This window comes from Crocuta crocuta, unplaced genomic scaffold (genome assembly GCF_008692635.1).
Source record: "Crocuta crocuta isolate KB4526 unplaced genomic scaffold, BGI_CrCroc_1.0 scaffold170, whole genome shotgun sequence".
In the NCBI taxonomy this organism is placed as follows: domain Eukaryota; kingdom Metazoa; phylum Chordata; class Mammalia; order Carnivora; family Hyaenidae; genus Crocuta; species Crocuta crocuta.
Genome location: NW_027527853.1, coordinates 480,132 through 498,161, shown reverse-complemented (window position 1 = coordinate 498,161; position 18,030 = coordinate 480,132). Strand labels below are relative to the sequence as shown.

At 44.5% G+C, this 18,030-nt stretch overlaps 1 protein-coding gene across 2 annotated transcripts; it reads right to left on the bottom strand.

The window, feature by feature from the left end:
* Window positions 1-237: 237 nt before the first annotated feature.
* SLC25A28 (solute carrier family 25 member 28) lies at window positions 238-10,894 on the bottom strand. Of its 2 annotated transcripts, none has more exons than XM_077778887.1 (4): window positions 10,424-10,894; window positions 3,635-3,863; window positions 2,287-2,343; window positions 238-1,094 (listed from the first exon to the last, which is right to left on the bottom strand). In XM_077778887.1, exons 2-4 carry the CDS (start codon window positions 3,855-3,857, stop codon window positions 577-579), a joined length of 798 nt encoding a protein of 265 aa, XP_077635013.1. In that variant the 5' UTR covers window positions 3,858-3,863; window positions 10,424-10,894; the 3' UTR covers window positions 238-576. The 2 variants fall into 2 exon arrangements, with proteins under 2 accessions (XP_077635013.1, XP_077635005.1); XM_077778879.1 differs by lacking the exon at window positions 10,424-10,894 and adding an exon at window positions 9,929-9,947.
* Window positions 10,895-18,030: the final 7,136 nt, after the last annotated feature.

Genomic DNA, 18,030 nt, shown 5'->3' with positions numbered 1-18,030 from the left:
GCCTGTTTAGCTAGGATCTGTCACAGGCCTTTGTTCCTGCCATCAGGGAGACTCCTTGGAGCCTAATACTAAAACAAGGGGAGTATGGCTCCAAAGTCTTGAGTCACTATGAAAATCAACAAGAACCCAGACCACAGACACACCTTCCTCTTGGGCCCCTTGACTGATGCTTAAAGTCAGAATACTTAAAAGCATTTCAAAATCTTCCCCATTGGCATAACAAAACCAATGAAACCATTTAATTTAAAGGCTTTTTATTAGGAACCAGGGGAAAGAGCTGCTTGTCCCTCTATAACAGTCTAGAGCAGGTCATCAGGCCCAGGATGGAGAGAGGTTAGCAAAGGTGCTGTGGTGTGCTTTGCTGCACTTGCTTAGGGCCTGGAAGGAAAGGTGGTGGCAACAGAGGCTGGCAGGAACTGGTGTTGACCAAAACACCAATAGCCCGGGGAGAACCCTCTACCTTCCTTCCACTTCCACTCAAGGCTGGATGGAGCATGCCAGGAGACAGAAAACGTGGCTGGAGCAGGCAGGACGCAGCAGTGCTGACCCCCTGGCTGTGTCGTGTGCTACTTCACTTCACTTGCCTGCCCTCCACTCTTCTTGCTGTTTGGTGATTAGGTATTTGAAGAACTCATACACAGACCATGCGATGGCTGTGGAGGGGATCTGGTAAATTACTCTGGCTTGTACCCCTCGAAAGTAGGCGGTCACACCACCTACTTGATACACCGTCCTGAAGGCACTAGCCATGCCTGTGATATGTCCTGTGATGTTTGAGTTCAAAGCCAGGGACTCCTGGGTGTTGAGCAGTGTTTTGCAAACGTCCAGTGGGGTTGTGGCAGCGGCAGCTACAGCTCCTGCACAGGCTCCAGAGAGAACATGGGAGCTGGGGTTGTACCGTCTCTGGGGGTTAAAGTGCTCCTGCAGGAATTCATACGTCATGAAGTGAATGGCTTGGAAGGGAACATTCATGGTTAGCTGGGTGGTGTAGCTACGATAAAAGGCGCCGGCCCCTTCATTTTGCCACACTGCCCGTACACAGTCTGTCACCCGGTGGTATGGGGAGTTGTACATCTGCATCCTCTGCTTGACCACTGGTGGTGCCATCCAGGAGGAGGAGGAAGGAAATGACGCCAGCAATCAAGTGGTGAACAAGTGTGTCCAGATTCAGAGTCCCAAGTCAGCAGGTCAGCCATTGGAATGGAGACAGAGAAAAAAGTATGAGTGAGCTATCGGTCTAATCAGTTAAAGTTTCCCTTTTTTTGAGAGGAGGGGACAGGAGAAGGTTGATAAAGGGCCAAAAAAAAACCCAGACCCACTTATAGTAGGGTTTCTTTAAAACAAACCAGTGAACACACAGGATATATCTGTGGTTTAGAAACTCCAGAGGGTTTCCTCGAATTAAGTACCTACCTATTATTATGATCTTACCCTTTCATAAAACCCAAGGGAAGAAATGACTCAGTGGTAGTGAACATGATAATGAACAGATAGCCCTAACAATCCCAATCCTCAGGTATGCAGAGCACCCAACTCTTACGACATGAGGATGATTATCCTCCTCAGGAGAAGAAGGGCTACCAGAAAGAAAACACAATTCTTAGCCAAGAAGACTGTGGCTTTAGTTTCCAAACATCTACTCCCTCGAGTAGATAACATGGTGTGAGATCTGGATCTTCAGCTTAGCTTTGCCCATAGCCCAGCTGATAGCACCATGGCCTTGCCCAGCCAGGTAAATATGAGCTGGAGCTTAAAGAGTATGGCAACTCTACTATCCCTTCACGTTTGTTTGAGTACTTCATTCGCCAACTCAGAAGCCAAGATCCAAGCGGCCGTGCAGGAACTGAGTTCTATAATCTACCCTTTCACTCCTATTTCGACTATCTTTATTCTAACAAGAATGGCAAGATTTTTAAATGTCAAAATCCATCTTCACCTCTTTGAAGAAAAGTGAAATAATCTGTTAAATTTTCAGATGAGTTCGAATCCACTACAAAGAGGACTTCCAAGAAAGCCCAGGAATAGACCAAGAAGAGCCCTATCTTTTTTCAGAGAAGCCCCAAAGGTGAATTAAATCTCAATGAATGTGCTTCCTAAGGGGCTCCTCCTACCTACTGACAACATGGGGGGAGCGCCCCCTACTGGTAAGACAGGGTAACACAAAAGGATTTCCCCACCTACATGGTTGGAGGGCTCCCTGGCTTTCCTCCGCAAACCAGAAATAAAGGAAAAGCCCAGAGATGCAGGTGCAGTGGCCCACAGGGGAGAAGGAGGAGGAAGCATTACCTTCTGCTGGATTCATGGCTGCATCATGCAGTAATGTTGCTACACACCCGGCCGCACCTGCAAAGGAAAAAAACCATCGCCATACATGAGGCCAGGAGAGGGCAACTGATTAACTGAGGCACCAGAGTGAAGGGAGTGGCTGGGCTAACCAAGAGCAGGGAGAAGGAACCCCCTGCTCTCGAGCCCCTGTTCTGAGACATGAAGATATTCGTTCCCACCAGCTTAGTAAGGTCACCAATCTACAATCCTTACATATAATAGGAAGGCGAAAAGAGTCAAACCCAGATTTTATAAAGGCAGCTCTGAGAATGAATGCACTTTATGCCCCAGATAGGAAGAAGGTACACTGCAGGGGCGCCTAGGTGGCTCAGTCGGTTAAGCATCCAACTTTGGCTCAGGTCATGATCTCATAGTTCATGGGTTTGAGCGCCGCATTGGGCTCTGTGCTGACAGCTAGCTCAGAGCCTGGAGCCTGTTTCAAATTCTGTATCTCCCTCTCTCTCTCTGACCTTCCCCTGTTCACGCGCTCTCTCTCTCAGAAATAAATAAAACATTAAAATTTTTTTAAAAAGGAAGAAGGTACACTGCAGCCAAGGGATGCCAGCATCAATTGCCTCCAGTGGGCAGTGACCAGATCTGCACCACACTACCTCACCTGTCATCCTGCTGCCCCTATGCTGCCCAATCCAACTCCAAAGTCTAACACTATTCATCTAGGCCTTTCCTTCAGGTCCTGAGCCACTGTATCTCTCGCCCTTTCCTCTCAGTTTGGTTTTCAATCCCCAAGCACCAGGCTAGTCTCTTCCCTTATTTCCACATAACCTTCAACCCTCTGGTTTTTCTGTGCAGAAGTCCCTTGGCCCCACCCCAGTTCACTTGTTGAGGTTTTATCGTGTCCTCAACAACACACACTGCCTCTGGCTAGTTTAGATCCTGTAAAGGTGAGGCCAAGAGCTGGGGCTCCCTTAATGTCTTCCTTGGGCAGCTGGGTTACTCTGATCCTGCCCCGAGGAGCAGGACACCACCCGATTACCAAGATATATACAGCGGGGATATTTCAGTGTGTCTCCATATTACCAGGGCATTAGAAGTTGATGCAGGGAGATGAAAGAGTCAAGCTGGTAGGTAAGGGAAGATACTGTAACACTGTTGAGGTGCCCCAAAAGAGGGGTGGGGTTGAAGCAGCCCGTTGTCTGAGAACATCAGGTTTGGAAGTCCCTCCCCTATAATCTGGCCTACCCCAGCCCAAAGCTTCAGCTCCAAACCATGCTGAGACTGGAAAGCATTGACAGCAGCAAAGCCCAAAGAGTTGAGAAAGTGGGGTAACCAGCACAGGAAGGCTCAATACCATTGGCAATATGGCTATTGCCCCCAGGGTGGATTATATCACTCAATGTCTTTTTTAACTTTTCGTAGCAGGCAAAATAGAGGGCATGGGCAGGCCCTGCGCCTGTTGCTGTGACGTTTAGCCCCCGCATGGGTCTCCACAGGCCCTCCGTTCTTATAATCCTCCAGAGTGCCTCCAACACATTTCGATAGCGGGCGGCTGGGTCAGGCTGTAGGCTCTGCATCCGGGTCTGAAATTACAGAAAGAAGTGCAATGTCAGCAATGCCAACTTCTCTTTCAGCTTCCCAACTCTAGCACTCAGGCCTGGAGCACTCCTATGTGGAATCATGCCAATGTGCAGGAGTGATACCTGGCATCCAGTTTTACTTCCAAATCTATGTCCAATCTTTCCAAGGCTTGGGCCTTTTGCTAGTCATCTCCGAAGTCAACACCATTCTTGTCTCCAGAATATAATTGCTTAGGAAGTGTCCTTGAACTCTGAAATGATTCATAGCCCCAGCAACAAATATCAAGCCTGTGTTTCAGGAGAAGTTGCTTTTGTACCTTAATAAACTCAGCCTACAAGTTTACAAATGGATTCTAAAGTGAACTATTTACTGTCTACAACATTATGCATTATTTCTAAAGGCTGATCCTGGGCCTGCTTCCTGACCACACACTACATCGACTAATGAAATGGCTCATCCTTTATTACATCCCTGATGATTATATGACTTTCTTGGATTATGTGACGTTGGCAGCTGGGCCTGTAGGTTATACTCTTGGCAGAGGTAGCATTTGTAATCAATGCTGCTCTAATTTCCTGGGAAAGAGCATTTGCCCTGAAACTATGAAAGGTGGAAACTAACCTAGTCTCTAAAACTGTAGGGGCTCCCAGATGTCTAATCTAAACTGAATGAATTCCAAAACTGGCATCAAATAAAATCAGTCTCCGTGAAACAGAATCCATGGAATTTCCAGAGGATTCAATGATCGAGACAAAAGTACAAGGCAGACACTTTGTATAATGTTCCTGGACAAAGTCTGACTGGAATTTGGGGATGAATCTTGTTTTTAAAAATTTTTAATGTTTATTTCATTTTGAGAGAGACACAGAGTGTGAGCAGGGGAGGGTCAAAGAGAGAGGGACACAGAATCTGAAGCAGGCTCCAGGCTCTGAGCTGTCAGCACAGAGCCCGATGCAGGGCTTGAACCCACAAACTGTGAGATCACGACCTGAGCTGAAGTTGGCCGCTTAACCAGCTGAGCCACCCAGGTGCCCTGGGAATGAATCTTTTTGAAACATTCTGCAAATCACAGACCCTCAGAGGAAGGCATGTCTTCCAATGAAAAACTCTTGTCTATTGATCCATTTCAAGATTAAGATTAAGGAAGCATGGGGGCACCTGGGTGGCTTAGTCGGTTAAGCGTCCGACTTTCGCTTAGGTCATGATCTCGCAGTTCATGGGTTCGGGCCCCGCGTCGGGCTCTGTGCTGACTGCCAGCTCAGAGCCTGGAGCCTGTTTCAGTCTGTGACTCCCTCTCTCTCTCTGACCCTCCCCTGCTCACGCTGTCTCTCTCTCTCTCTCTCTCCTAGAAATAAATAAAACATTAAAAAAAAAAAAAAGATTAAGGAAGCATGGAGACTAACAATATAAAATCAATGTCTAGTGGCTGGAACAAAGTAAGCACTCAAGATTTGTTTGTTGAATGAATGAATAAAAGAACAAATGAATCTTAGCTGTGTCTGTACCAGTTCACAAAGTAAGAAGCAGACTATTAATGAGCCAGAAGGACAATTTATGTCCAAGTATAGTTTAAATTCCTACTTCATTCCAATTATTGGTTCAGTCTGGATTTAAAAGCTTGAACCTTCCTTTTGACCATCTGCAATCCAAAAGTATTGCCTCTTGTCAAGAGCATGGAGGAAAAAAAACTAACCAGATTAACAGGTCCTGGTTAGCTGTAAGCAATCCACATTCCTCTAGTTAATTTCTCTTGTCTGCTACCAACAAAGAACTGGAAATTTAAAAGGTTAATTACTGTAACTTCAATCAGAAATAGTTACCACTTACTACAATTTGACACATTCATTCTACTTCACACATACACACAAAGCATAAAGTTCCAATAAAGCATGTGCTTACAGATCTCTCCTATCACCCACAGGGTATAAAATCCATCAGAAGAGTTATTCAGTGACTACAGTTCTTTGCTGGCTATGGCTGCTGATAAAGATAAACTGATCCTGGTGGCTTAACAATTATGTTTCCATTGGTTTGTTCAAAACTGTTCTTGCATAGGGAGCATGTTCAGAAATTGTATTGCTCTGCTGAAGTCTGTGGCATTATTTGGAAAACCAGCCTTGAAAGATCTCGCCTCAGAGATGTGGAATGTTTCACCCCCAACAGAAACCTGGACTATAAATTACTTTGAACATATTATACACACCTCTAAAGCTAATTCACAATTCTACTTCATTCTTATGGAGAGGAACCAAGCATAAGCTATGCCAAATATAAAAATGAATACACCTCCCCAAATTTGGGGGCCAATAAATCTTTCTTTTGGAGAAAGATGAAATCTCTAAGAGTTTATGAATAGCCTTTAATATAAAAAACCACTAGCTTTGAAGAAAAAGCCAAATGAACTAATAGAGAGGTAAGTAGTTTGCCAAAAGACAAGCCACATTTGAGTCAGAAAGCCTGACTATGATCCCCAGCTTTGCTAGATGTGTGGCCTTGGGTATGTCACTTAACCTGAGATTCAGTGTTGTCATCTACAACATGAGATTAAGATTGGCTCATGGAGCTATTTTGGGGTTCAAAGAGTTACGACATGTAAAAGCCATTGGTAATTTATCAAGTGCTACAAATATAAGGCTTTTTATTGTATTCAAACACAACTCTAGAAATATTTGTTTATATCTTAGAATGTATAGATCATGGGAGTGTTGTCTCTTGCATATGTCATTTCACAAATATGCATGAGCACCCAACTGGTCCTTAGCCACTAACAAATCAGGTTAAATTTTTGTATTTTTTGTTTTCACTTTTTTTTAAATATTTATTTTTGAGAGAGACAGAGAGTGAGTGGGGAGCGGCAGAGAGAGAGGGAGACAGAGAATCCCAAGGTGGCTCCGTGCTGCCAGTGCAGAGCCCGATGTGGGGTTCAAACTCACAAACTGTAAGATCATGACTTGAATCAAGGCGCTTAACCAACTGAGCCACCCAGGCGCCTGTTTCACTTTAAAGTTTCTCTGTGGCTACAATGACTTTTTACGTCCAGCTATTAATCTGAAGTTCACATTTAGGACCGAGCACTATTGTGAAACTGTGCCTTGCTTGGCTTTGGAACTCTACCTTTGGGAGGCTGGATGGAAGGCCTGAGAGCCTGACTGAGGTCAAATCATGACTGTCTCGCTTGTTTCTTTTTCTTTTTGTGTAAAATAATGAAAATGGTGTGTACTTCATGAAAACGCCTCAAGGATTAAATGAATAAATGCATGTAAGGCACATCAGTTAGTGTTTGGCAAGCAAGAACAACTGACATTTACTGAATACTAATAATTATCATTAGACACAAGAAAGTCAAATAAGCCAATGTTTCAATTTCCTAATCTTTCGTTGGTGAATGTGTATAGATAACCATTTACATCTGGAGTTTGGCAAAGATTTATTTCCTTTTGTCACATGACAGAGCCTAACAGCAGTACCTTGGTGACAGGTGGGTAGTTAGCCAGATGATTTTGAGAAGAGTTCTGACTGTGTTGGTTGTACAGCCTGTCCCTATAGATAAAGTCTGATGTTTGCCTCTGAGGCCCAGAAATGGAAAACTGGGATGTGTTTGGGCTCCCAAACCTCCCTATTATGATCATGTAAATAGCTGGCTGAGTAACTCTGGCCTGGCAAGGTTATGCTAGGTTCCTCCCAAGGATATTTTAAATCAACTTGACCCTGATTAAGTGGCTAGAAGCACAGGCTTGCATGCCAAGCGGCAATGTCAACTTTCATTTGCAAACACTGTGTTTGCTGTTTTGGCTCCAACACAGATACCTGCTTCTAGTCTTAGGGATGGTCAGGCTGCTCTTCTTCTCCACCACCATTTGTGGTAGAAGAGGAACTGGGAAGGCCTTTCTGAAGGAAGAGATTTGAATTTTACTTTCATGTCTGCACAACGTTTAACATCCCAGTGACACATATCCTATTGGTCTCACCTTGTTATTCTCTCTTGTCATTTAAATCCCAGCATTAATGGCAAATGAAAATGATACTTCCAAAATAAGCTTTTGTATTTTTGAAGACTCTTGAGCATTTATTCCCTCCAGATCAAATAATTATTTCTTTAATATAGGTCTTTGAGGCATGACTATAAGGTTGCAGGACTAATTTTTTTAAAAACAAAAATGTCAAAGCTGATGTAAATGAGTAAGAATTGCTCTTCAAAACAGCTTGGAAGGCTAGAAGTAACTTATTCCACCAATGCTGTAATGATGCAAAATATTTCTGGAACTCCTCTTTCAGAAGTGTTTCCTCAGTGGGTTTGTCAGCCTCAAGAATAAGTCAGGCTCCTTGCTTTCTGCTCCTACCTTCTCTTTGACTCCAGTCAGTATTACCCATTTTGATCTCCCACCTTATCTGTCATTTTTGATTCTGAATGGTCTGTTACTAAAAAGTCAACCCCATCTTGTCACAGGACAAAGTTCTACCCTCTTTAAGGATATGCACCCAGATATTCTAGAGACATTTCTAACAGAGAAATTTAGAAAATGTTTACAGCAACAATAGCATTACATAAATACATGGCATAAGGAGACAGCCTCCCAAGGTAATAGGACAACACTTCAGTTGATAAGTTACAGTAATATTCCTAAGTCAATCACATTATTACATTGTGTTTTTCAAGTCATTAAATAATTTTCATTGCTTTCCTTGATCTAGTTTTCATTTGATACCCATCCTGAAACATAGCACCCTAGACCCTGCTCTCTACTCACAGTCTTTGTGAGGTTACTTTACTTTGCAGTTAGAGCATACTAACTTTTGGATATACAGCATTAACAACTCACAGTCATTCGACCTATACTTTATTACATAGATGTCTGAATCTTTTTTATTTGTACTTGCCCATTTTACATTTTAATACTGTCAGCATTAACCGTCCTCTTACTTCTCTGGCATAGATTTTACTTTTTATTTCTATTCCTCCCAATTGACAAGGGTATTTAAAGTTCTAATATCCATTTTAACCAAGTGCATTTACCATTTTCAAAAGGGATGGCCACTGGTAGGAGTTGCCTTGCAATGTGCTAGAAAACTATCAACTCAACGTCATTCATAAAGCTCAGTGAGCACTTTCCCCATTTCCTCATCCACACTACTGAGAACATGTGACAGTACCAGCACCGGGGACAAGCAGAAGAGATAGACTTTTTATTTCCCAACTCAATACTCTCTCCTTTTGAATATGTAACATTTGCCAAATTTGAGGAGAAAACACACGTCAAAGAGCTGTGAGAATACTGTTTGACTATTACCCCTAATATATATGTAAAGGAGGCACCACTGTTTCTCAATATGTTTATTTCAACAGCCTGCATGAATGTACTTCTCATTCAATTTAGTCCCCTCTTTTAGAGGTTGGTACCTTTGCTAACACACGACTAACCGTAAAACACAATCTGTTCCCTCTTCACCTAGCTTTCTTCAGAAGCACCTGACTTCTGTACCCAATAATCAGTCTGCATGGCTCTGGTTGCCATTAGTTTTTACTTTCACAGGAATCATGCCTTCGTGTTGATCCTATTTCATTTTCTTCACACTTACATCTACTTTTCAAAATCATCATGCTTCCCTTCTAGGCAACTTTCCCCTTTTTGTCAACTTCAGGTGACTAAAGAAATACACTGTCAGGTTCATCTCTCGTTTGGGGGCCGATGTGCTCCCTGCACTTAGAAAATCCTAATCCCAGTTTAGTTTTCTCGTTCAGGAAATAGGTGGGGTGTCATGCTTGCTGCACAGAGAAACCGAAACCTCTTCCTGAACATGGGTTTTCCCAAATCATTTCCAGTCTGTAACTATGAATTCTGACTGCACAATGATTTCCAATCATTCATGGGTTAAGATTTAATAAGTAGATCATTTATCTAGCCCAGACGTTTCAGATTTCCGTTCTTGTCCCAACACTTCTAAGGGGAAGACACAGCAAGTTTCTTGTAAAAGCACTCGCCCAGAGAGCATCTCAAACCATTAAGATCCTATACGGGGTCTGATTCACCCCAGTTGGCTTCACCTTAATAAAATTAGCAGCACTTACCTGTTCCATCCCATCCCACCCTATTCCTGTTTAGTCCCGGCTAGGATCCAGACTTTGGCTGACAGACTTTCTTTCCACAGTCCCGATTCAGATCTCACTGACAGTTAGAAATAGGTCCTGTTTCCTGACTGGGTTCAATTCCCAGCCGGGACCTTGCTTGCATGGAGTATCGGTCGAATCGTGTGGTGGTGGCAGGAGCCAGGACGAAACCCATGCCGGCTCCGGCTCTCGGCCAGGATCCTGGCTCGGGACAGGACCAAGGGGTCGGGTCAGCCCCAGGTCGGATTCAGAGCCGGTCCAGGTCTCNTCCATCCACCCGGGCCAGCTGCGGCGCCCACCCTCGCCGCCGCTGCCGCCACCGCCCTCCGGCCCCGTCTCGTCCGCCTCAGGCGCGGCCCAGAGAGCCCGGGGCCTCCGGCTCCCGCTTGGCCCGCGGACACGCCCTTCAAGCAGCCATTGGTGCAGCCGCCAAGTTAGCCCCGCCCTTTTGCTTACGTAGGAAAAAAATGTGTGCGGTATTAGAGAAGTTGCCTGTCATTCCTCCGCCCGTGGCGTTGCTGCTGCTTAGGTCCCACCCCTTCCCCTTTGATCTTGGAAGCTTCTTGTTTATTGGCTATTGATTGGCCAACATGTAAAATCAGCCCGCCCTTCGACTTTTCTGGAGGGCGGGAGAAACTTAAGGCCGAACTTTGATAGGCTCAAGCACTCTTGATACTTTGACCGCGGCCATTGGCCCTCATCACGTCGGGATCTGATTGGCTACCGGAAAGGAGCGCAGAGCCCAGGGGCGAGAGAGGACAGATTTGGGCCCCAGACTGGCGCCTGTGGAGTTGCGGGCGGTGCGGTCTGGGATGCTTGGGGCGCAGCGCCAGGCCTTCAAGGTCAAACCGCTGACAGATGCCGTTAGGACTTGCGTTCGAGCGACCGCCCCAAATCCTGGACTCGCGGGTCGCGTGCGGGCAGCCCTGGCCCGAGAGCTTTGTTCCCGCGGGATCTTGGGCCGGCGTGAGGTGGAGCCGGTTTGAGCTGGGTATCCCCTGGCGCGGCCCGCGGGCCGTTCTGGGAAGCTCTTGCGACACGCGGGCGGCGGCCCGTTAGGCTCTGGTCAGATCTGGAGCGATGTTCCCCTGCCCCGTGCAGCGCGCGAGCCGACTCCCGAAGGCCCTGTGCTCCTTGGGCCCCACCGCGCCTCACCAGGCTTGCACCTGAAATCGCCCTGTAAACCCCGCAGTTGTTGAATGAATGAGTTCTCCGGGGCCCGCTGTCGCTGGGTCCTGCGCCGGGCCGAGAGCTGGAGGCAGGGAAGAGATGTCGAAATGGGGCGGGATAATTCAGAGGTGACGACAGGCGGAGAGGCCGGTCTGGGGGCAGCTGCCGCAACGGCACAGAAAGTACGGCGACTGTGGAGAAGATCAGACGTACAGCTTTCCCCTAAGCTAACGCACTGATGACCTCCACTGCCTCGTGGTGATTGCCTTTGGTGATGAGGCCGATCTCCCTCCCAGCGTTAGAGAGGGGCGCCCTCCGGTTAAAGGACAACGCCGGCAGGCCACAGCCTCGAGCACCACCCTCTGGGCGACGCTGTTGCGCGGCAGCTAGCTCCACGAGGGCTGCAGGCTCGCCCGAGGAACGCAGGGGCTTTCCCCGCTCCTCCGCCTGCCCTGCCTCACCATCCCTTCTCTGGAGCGTGTTTGTAGAAGCCTCCCACTGTTTACATCTCGGTCTTTACTACCTGTTTTACCGAGAAGACGATGGAGTTGTGAACTTTCCCATCTGGTTATAGCTTTTCTTTAAGGAAGAGGTTTTCATGTTTTTCTCTGAAGCTAGCCCTTCTCTGGACCTCTGGGAGTTTTTGTTTTTAACTTCGTTTTACTCACCTATTCTCTCTCAGCAGTGGTTATTAACCTTAGGGGTCTCGACCTTTTGGAAAATAATGACGTGACTTCTCCCCTTCGCTTCTCACTCCCCATGCACACACCTAGGGGTCCATGAACTTCAGGTTAAACACTCCTCCTATACATCTTTTCCCTTCTCTAGCTGACTTCCCTTGAGAATGAATAGGACTCTCAAAAAGAAAACCACTCAATCCTGCTAGAGTACTAATTCTCTTTATTGCCAAACTACTCCAGTAATGAGTTATACCTGCTTTGTCCTTTTTCTCTTTAGGCCCTACGTCTTTACTCCTTTATTCAGTGGTCACAAATGATCTTTCCAAATGCACTGGTCTTCTTCTTATTCCCTCTTGGCCCCACTGACCCATCCCTCACTGATTTTTTTTCCTCATCAGGAACCACTTTATTCTATGTTTTAGACTTCTCAGTCTCTAACACTTTTCTACCGACTGAGATAGAACATTTCTAAAGGTTTGATGCTTCTTGATCTTGACTACATTAGAGAACCTTACCATTACAAATCTCCTTTTCTCATTGGACCTGTATTTCCCTCATTGCATACCTCTTAACTAAAATTTCCATGTGAAAATTTCCATGTGAAATCAGTAAATATTGAGTACCAGCTCTGTACTTGAAGCTGGTGCTCCAGGTCACAGTCCATAGAGTTCTCATGGAGCTTACTTTTTTTTTTTTAAATGTTCATGTATTTTTGAGAGAGACAGAGTGTGAGCGGGGGCAGGGCAGAGAGAGGCAGATACAGAATCTGAAGCAGGCTTATCTCTGAGCTGTCAGCACAGACTCTGATGCGGGGCTTGAACCCATGGGCCTTGGGATCATGACCTGAGCCGAAGTCAGATGCTCAACCGACTGAGCCACCCAGGCGCCCCTCATGGAGCTTACTTTTTAATGAGTGGAGGGTGACAGACAAAAATACCAATTCTAGGCACTATTTGGATTACTGAAAGAGGGAGGTGTGATAAAGTGTGACTAGGTGGCTACATTTGTTGGACTGGGAAAGGCCTTTCTGAGGAGATGACACCATGGTGAATTCTAAATGACAGGCAGGAGCTCATGACAAACCCAGAAAAGAGTATTCCAGAAGAAACAGTATGTACAACAACCCTACAGTGAGAACAAGGTTGGTGTATGAGGGAACAGAAAGTGAGTGTGGCTGGAACATGGTGAGGGAAAGTGGAGGTGACACAGGATGAGATTTGAAAGATAGGCAAAGGAACATGCACCTTAATATCTGACTTGGGATGCTCATTCCAAACTTAGCCCATTCCACTTCCCACCCACTCAATTCCTCCAAAATTTTTCTTTTCTAAAGCTGGAGGTCTTCTATGGCTACCCTTCAGAAATATTTTTGAAATGTTTGTGCTTTCCTTTTCCTTCCTATTGATTCATTTCCCCAGTATCTGATCCCTTCACATCTATACTGTAATAACCTTTCAATATCCTTGCTACCTCTGGGATTCCCTGGCTTTAGAGGCTTCATCTCTGGGATACCCATCCTTCCATGTACATGGTAAGGATTGTTCTTCCCACCTCCTTAAAGATAGGCATGGCCTATCCATGACCGTGGATTTGCTTTGACCAAAGAAATATGAGAGAAGCATTAGAGCCAAATAAGAACTTTCCCTACCACATGACTGTTGATGTTTAGAAGGCCCCATCAGCCTGGTTCCCTGGGTGAGGAGGGTGAAGCAAAGCCACCTACTTGCTAGATGGGCTTTCAGCATGAGTAAGAATCTTTGACTTTAAAACCGATTTTAGGATTATTCCATACCATAGCATAATCTAGCCCAGTGCTGCTCAGACTTTACTTTGGTATTAGTCACCTGAAGAATTTGTTACATGGCAGATTATAATTCTCTAGTGGGGATGGGGATTCTTCATTTCTTAGAAGCCCCCAGGTGATGCTGATGCTGTCAGACCCTGGAGCAAACTTTGAATGACAGGCACCTAACCCATCCAGACTACCTCATGTCCCACCCTCAACATGTCTACACAAGCTGCCCTACACCTCACCAGCCCTTAAACTTCCCTAAAAAACAAAGTAGCAAGCAAAGAAATAACCTTGGAGATATTCTTCAGAAGGCCTCAATAGCTCCCATACCTGCAGCTCCTTAGTCAGACACTAGAATCTTTTTCTTATGTTCCCAGGATAGTTGTTTTCCACATTCTGTATTCTGTACTTTTTATTTTCTACCTCTACCTATGAGACTATTCATTATCTCACTATCAAGTCTCATCTACTTTCTTTAGTAATAGAAACCCCAAGTTTTAGCTTGGAGCTAAAAGTCCAGCTGAAGTCTGTATTTCCCCAGCTTCCCCTTCAGCTAGTGTTAGCTGTGTGACTAAGTTCTAGCTTGTGGGATGTGAGTGCAAGTGGCGTGAAACATCTGGGTTCTGCCTTTAATTTTTTTTAATGTTTTATTTATTTCAGAGAGAGAGACAGCGTGAGCAGGGGAGGGTCAGAGAGAGAGGGAGATACAGAATCTGAAACAGGCTCCAGGCTCTGAGCTGGCTGTCAGCACAGAGCCCGACACGGGGCTTGAACCCATGAACCATGAGATCATGACCTGAGCCGAAGTCGGCCCCTTAACCGACTGAGCCGCCCAGGCACCCCTGGGTTCTGCCTTTAAAAGGAAGATTATGTCCTCTGAGTATTTTCTTTATGTTCTCCCTTGTCCTTTAGCATACAGACCCAGAAGCTGTCACCCAATTTAAAAACAAAAATTTTTTAAATGTTTTATTTATTTCTGAGAGAGAGAGAGAGAGACAGCGTGAGCAGGGGAGGGTCAAAGAGAGGGGGAGACAGAATCCGAAGCAGCCTCCAGGCTCTGAGCTAGCTGTCAGCACAGAGCCCAACGCGGGGCTCAAACCCACGAACCATTAGATCGTGACCTGGGCTGAAGTTGGTCGCTTAACCAACTGAGCCACCCAGGCGCCCCAGCTGCCACCCATTTTTGGCCACATGGACAAGGCCTGTAACTTAGGTGGGCAGAGCAAAAGGTTGAATAAACCTGCTGCCTTTTGGGCAGTAACAGTAGTACCTTTGGCTAATCATCACATTCTGGTACATGAGAGAACTTGCTTAAGTGGTTGCCGTTAGTTTGAATCTTTGTTTACAGCAACAGGTTTATATCCTGATATATGTTCATCCCTAGAATGCATTTCACCCTTTGTTTCTTATCAAAATTCTCATTCTTGAAGGTCCAAAACAATTCCCACTACTTCCAGCTTACAATATCCTCTTTCTCTGAACTGCCATCCCACATGACCATATGAGGTATAATACAGAATGAGATGGATTCCAGCAGCCACCATGAAAATACGACTTCTTTACAGTTACTTAAAGAGAAATAGATTCCTAAATTATGAAGAGTAGACCATGAAAGCTGTAGGAATTCAGAGATGGGTCAATCATTGAGGACAGAAGGGATAAGAAGATGTGTGTGTAAGCAGTTTGAAACTGGAGAATGTATACAGGAAGATGTTCTAAGGGGTGTGTGGGGAACAGTTTCAAGGGAATAAATTCATTATTCCTTGTTTTCTGCATCTTTCCTAAAATCCATCTTTCTGAGAAAGCAATTGAGGCAGTGCTCAATTTCTTAGTCTGTCCTCCCACCTTACAAAAGGAAAGTGTACCCTCACCTGTCCTTCATCTTGGTATAGTTCATTGCCCTGGTATGTACAAACCTCCAGGTAGCTAAGCCACCAGGTAGTCCCAGTGCTAGCAAGGCCTCCTTCCATCAAGGTACAACTGTAGATTTCATCTTCCTCTGTCTGACGTCTATTTCCATTAGGGCAAAACATGTCTTTAAGAATGGATACTTTGGTCCTTGTGGATTTTTGGGGTATATATGTATTGTACAGTGGCATAATGGGTTTTTAATTTAACCACAACCTATTATCAAAGAATACATTCTTTCTGAGGGAGATTCTGTTTAGAATAAAGCAAAAAGAGCATAATTAAATGTTAAAGGTGGTGGTGCCTTATTTCACTCAGCTGACATATCATGGCAAGCTCTGTTTCTTATCTATCTTGGGACAAGGATATCCAAGATTTATGAAAATGTGTGCTGGGAAGAAATGATGTGTTAAAAATATAGTACAATGTTCCCTCTCTGGTCAGAAGCAAGAAAGCTGAGTGATGCTCTTCATTTATCATGTCCCAACTTTGGTCTCAGTTTTACATTTTGCATAACTTCTAGAAGTATAGGGAAAGTACCTGTTTAATTTTCACAGATCAACATCATGCCTTCAAGTAAAAGGAAATATGTCAAAAGTAAATTCATACTTTGTTTTTTCTTGAATATTCATGCTTATACTAAAAACATACTCATTTTCTTTTGCCAGCATAGATTATTTGCTATACCATTTCATACCCGCTAGGATGGCTATAATCAAAAACACAGAAAATACGTGTTGACAAGGACATGGAGAAATTGGAGTCTTCACATATGGCTGCTGGACTGTAAAAATGGTTCAGCCACTGTAGAAGACAGTTTAGCGGCTCCTCAAAAAGTTAAAGTTACCATATGACTCAGCAATCCACTCTTAGATATATCCAAAACAACTGAAAAGAGGTACTTAAACAAGTATGCATACGTGCTTGTTCCATAGCAGCACTTTTCATAACATGCAAAAGGTGGAAACAGTCTAAATGTCCATCAATAGAAAGCATAAACAAATTGTGTATGATACACATAATATAATTCAGCTGTAAAAAGGAATGAAGTAGTGATCTATACTACAGTGTGAATGAACTTCAAAAATATGTTAAGTGAAAGAAGCCAAAAGTGATTCCAAGTATATGAAATATCCAGAAAGGCAGCTCCACAAGCCAGAACACAGATTGGTGGTTACTGGGGCCAGAGGTGATGAGCTAGGAAAAGCTACCTGATGAGTACAGGGTTTCCTTTTGGGGTGATGAAATAGTTTGGAAGTAGGTAAAGGTGTTGGTTGCATAACATTGTGAATGCATTAAATACCACAGGATTGTTCACTTTAAGATGGTTACTTTTGGGGTGCCTGGGTGGCTCAGTCAGTTAAGCGAATGACTTCAGCTTAGGTCATGATCTCACAGTTCCTGAGTTCAAGTCCCTCGTCAGGCTCTGTGCTGACAGCTCAGAGCCTGGAGCCTGCTTCGGATTCTATGTCTCTGTCTCTCTCTGTCCTTCCCCCTCCCCTGCTCATGCTCTGTCTCTCTCAAAAATAAACATTAAAAAAAAAAAAAGATGGTTATTTTTATGGTACATGACTTTCACCACAATTTTAAAAAGGCAAGATCAGCTAGCACCCAAGAGATGAGCTGAATAAACTAGTATCTCATTATCCTCTCAAATGTTTTTGCCTCTGTGACTCCAAACAGCAGCTCTAAACCACCTACACAACCCCTGGGTTGCCTCACATCAACTTGAAGAAAATCTACCTTGGACAAAAGATTTGGGAAATGATTGTAAACGGATACAAACTTTCTTTTGGTCAATGAAAATGTTTTAAAAAACCACTGAATTGGGTGAATTTTGTGGCCTATAAATTACATCTCAATAAAGCTGTTCTTAACAAACTAAAAGGTCTAATTGGAATACACTGAAGAGTATTTTCTTTTGGAACTTGGGTTTCATCAGACTGTAAGCAGTAAACTGTAACCTTTGCACATCTACAATGGTGTGGGGCTAGTTACCGCAATCATATTACTCTTTTTTCTTAAAGCTTCTCCTAAGGGATCTGGTTTTTTTTGGGGGGGGGGAAGCAAACCAAGGAAAAGTACTAATTTTGAAGTACTTTCGTGAAGTAATTTCATCTCTGGCTCACAGGCAAAAATCCAGAAAAATTACTCTGCTTCACTGGTTCTTGTCTAGGAGGAAGTTTCTGTTTAATTCATACTCCAACTGACTTGAAACAGACACAGGAAAAATATTAATTGATACGGTAAATCCATATTTACTCTTCTTTGGGTACCAATCTCCTTACCACCACTCATTTCCCTCCTCATTTTCTTTTGTTTGTAGTGTGTGTATGTATGTATTTATTTATTTTTTACAAATAGTTTATTGTCAATCTGGTTTCCATATAACACCCAGTGCTCATCCCCAAAAGTGCCCTCCTCCATGCCCATCTCCCCCCTCCCCCCCACACCCATGAGTCCTCAGTTTGTTCTCAGCATTCAAGAGTCTCTCATGGTTTGCCTCTCTCCCT

Bases quoted from the DNA above. Each gene is read 5' to 3' on its own strand.
- SLC25A28 (XM_077778879.1), bottom strand. The intron at 2,344-3,634 runs GTATTGAGCCTT...TTTCCTTTGCAG, and splicing joins CAATAGCCATATTGCCAATG to GTGCGGCCGGGTGTGTAGCA. The intron at 1,095-2,286 runs GTAATGCTTCCT...TGGCACCACCAG, and splicing joins AGCCATGAATCCAGCAGAAG to TGGTCAAGCAGAGGATGCAG.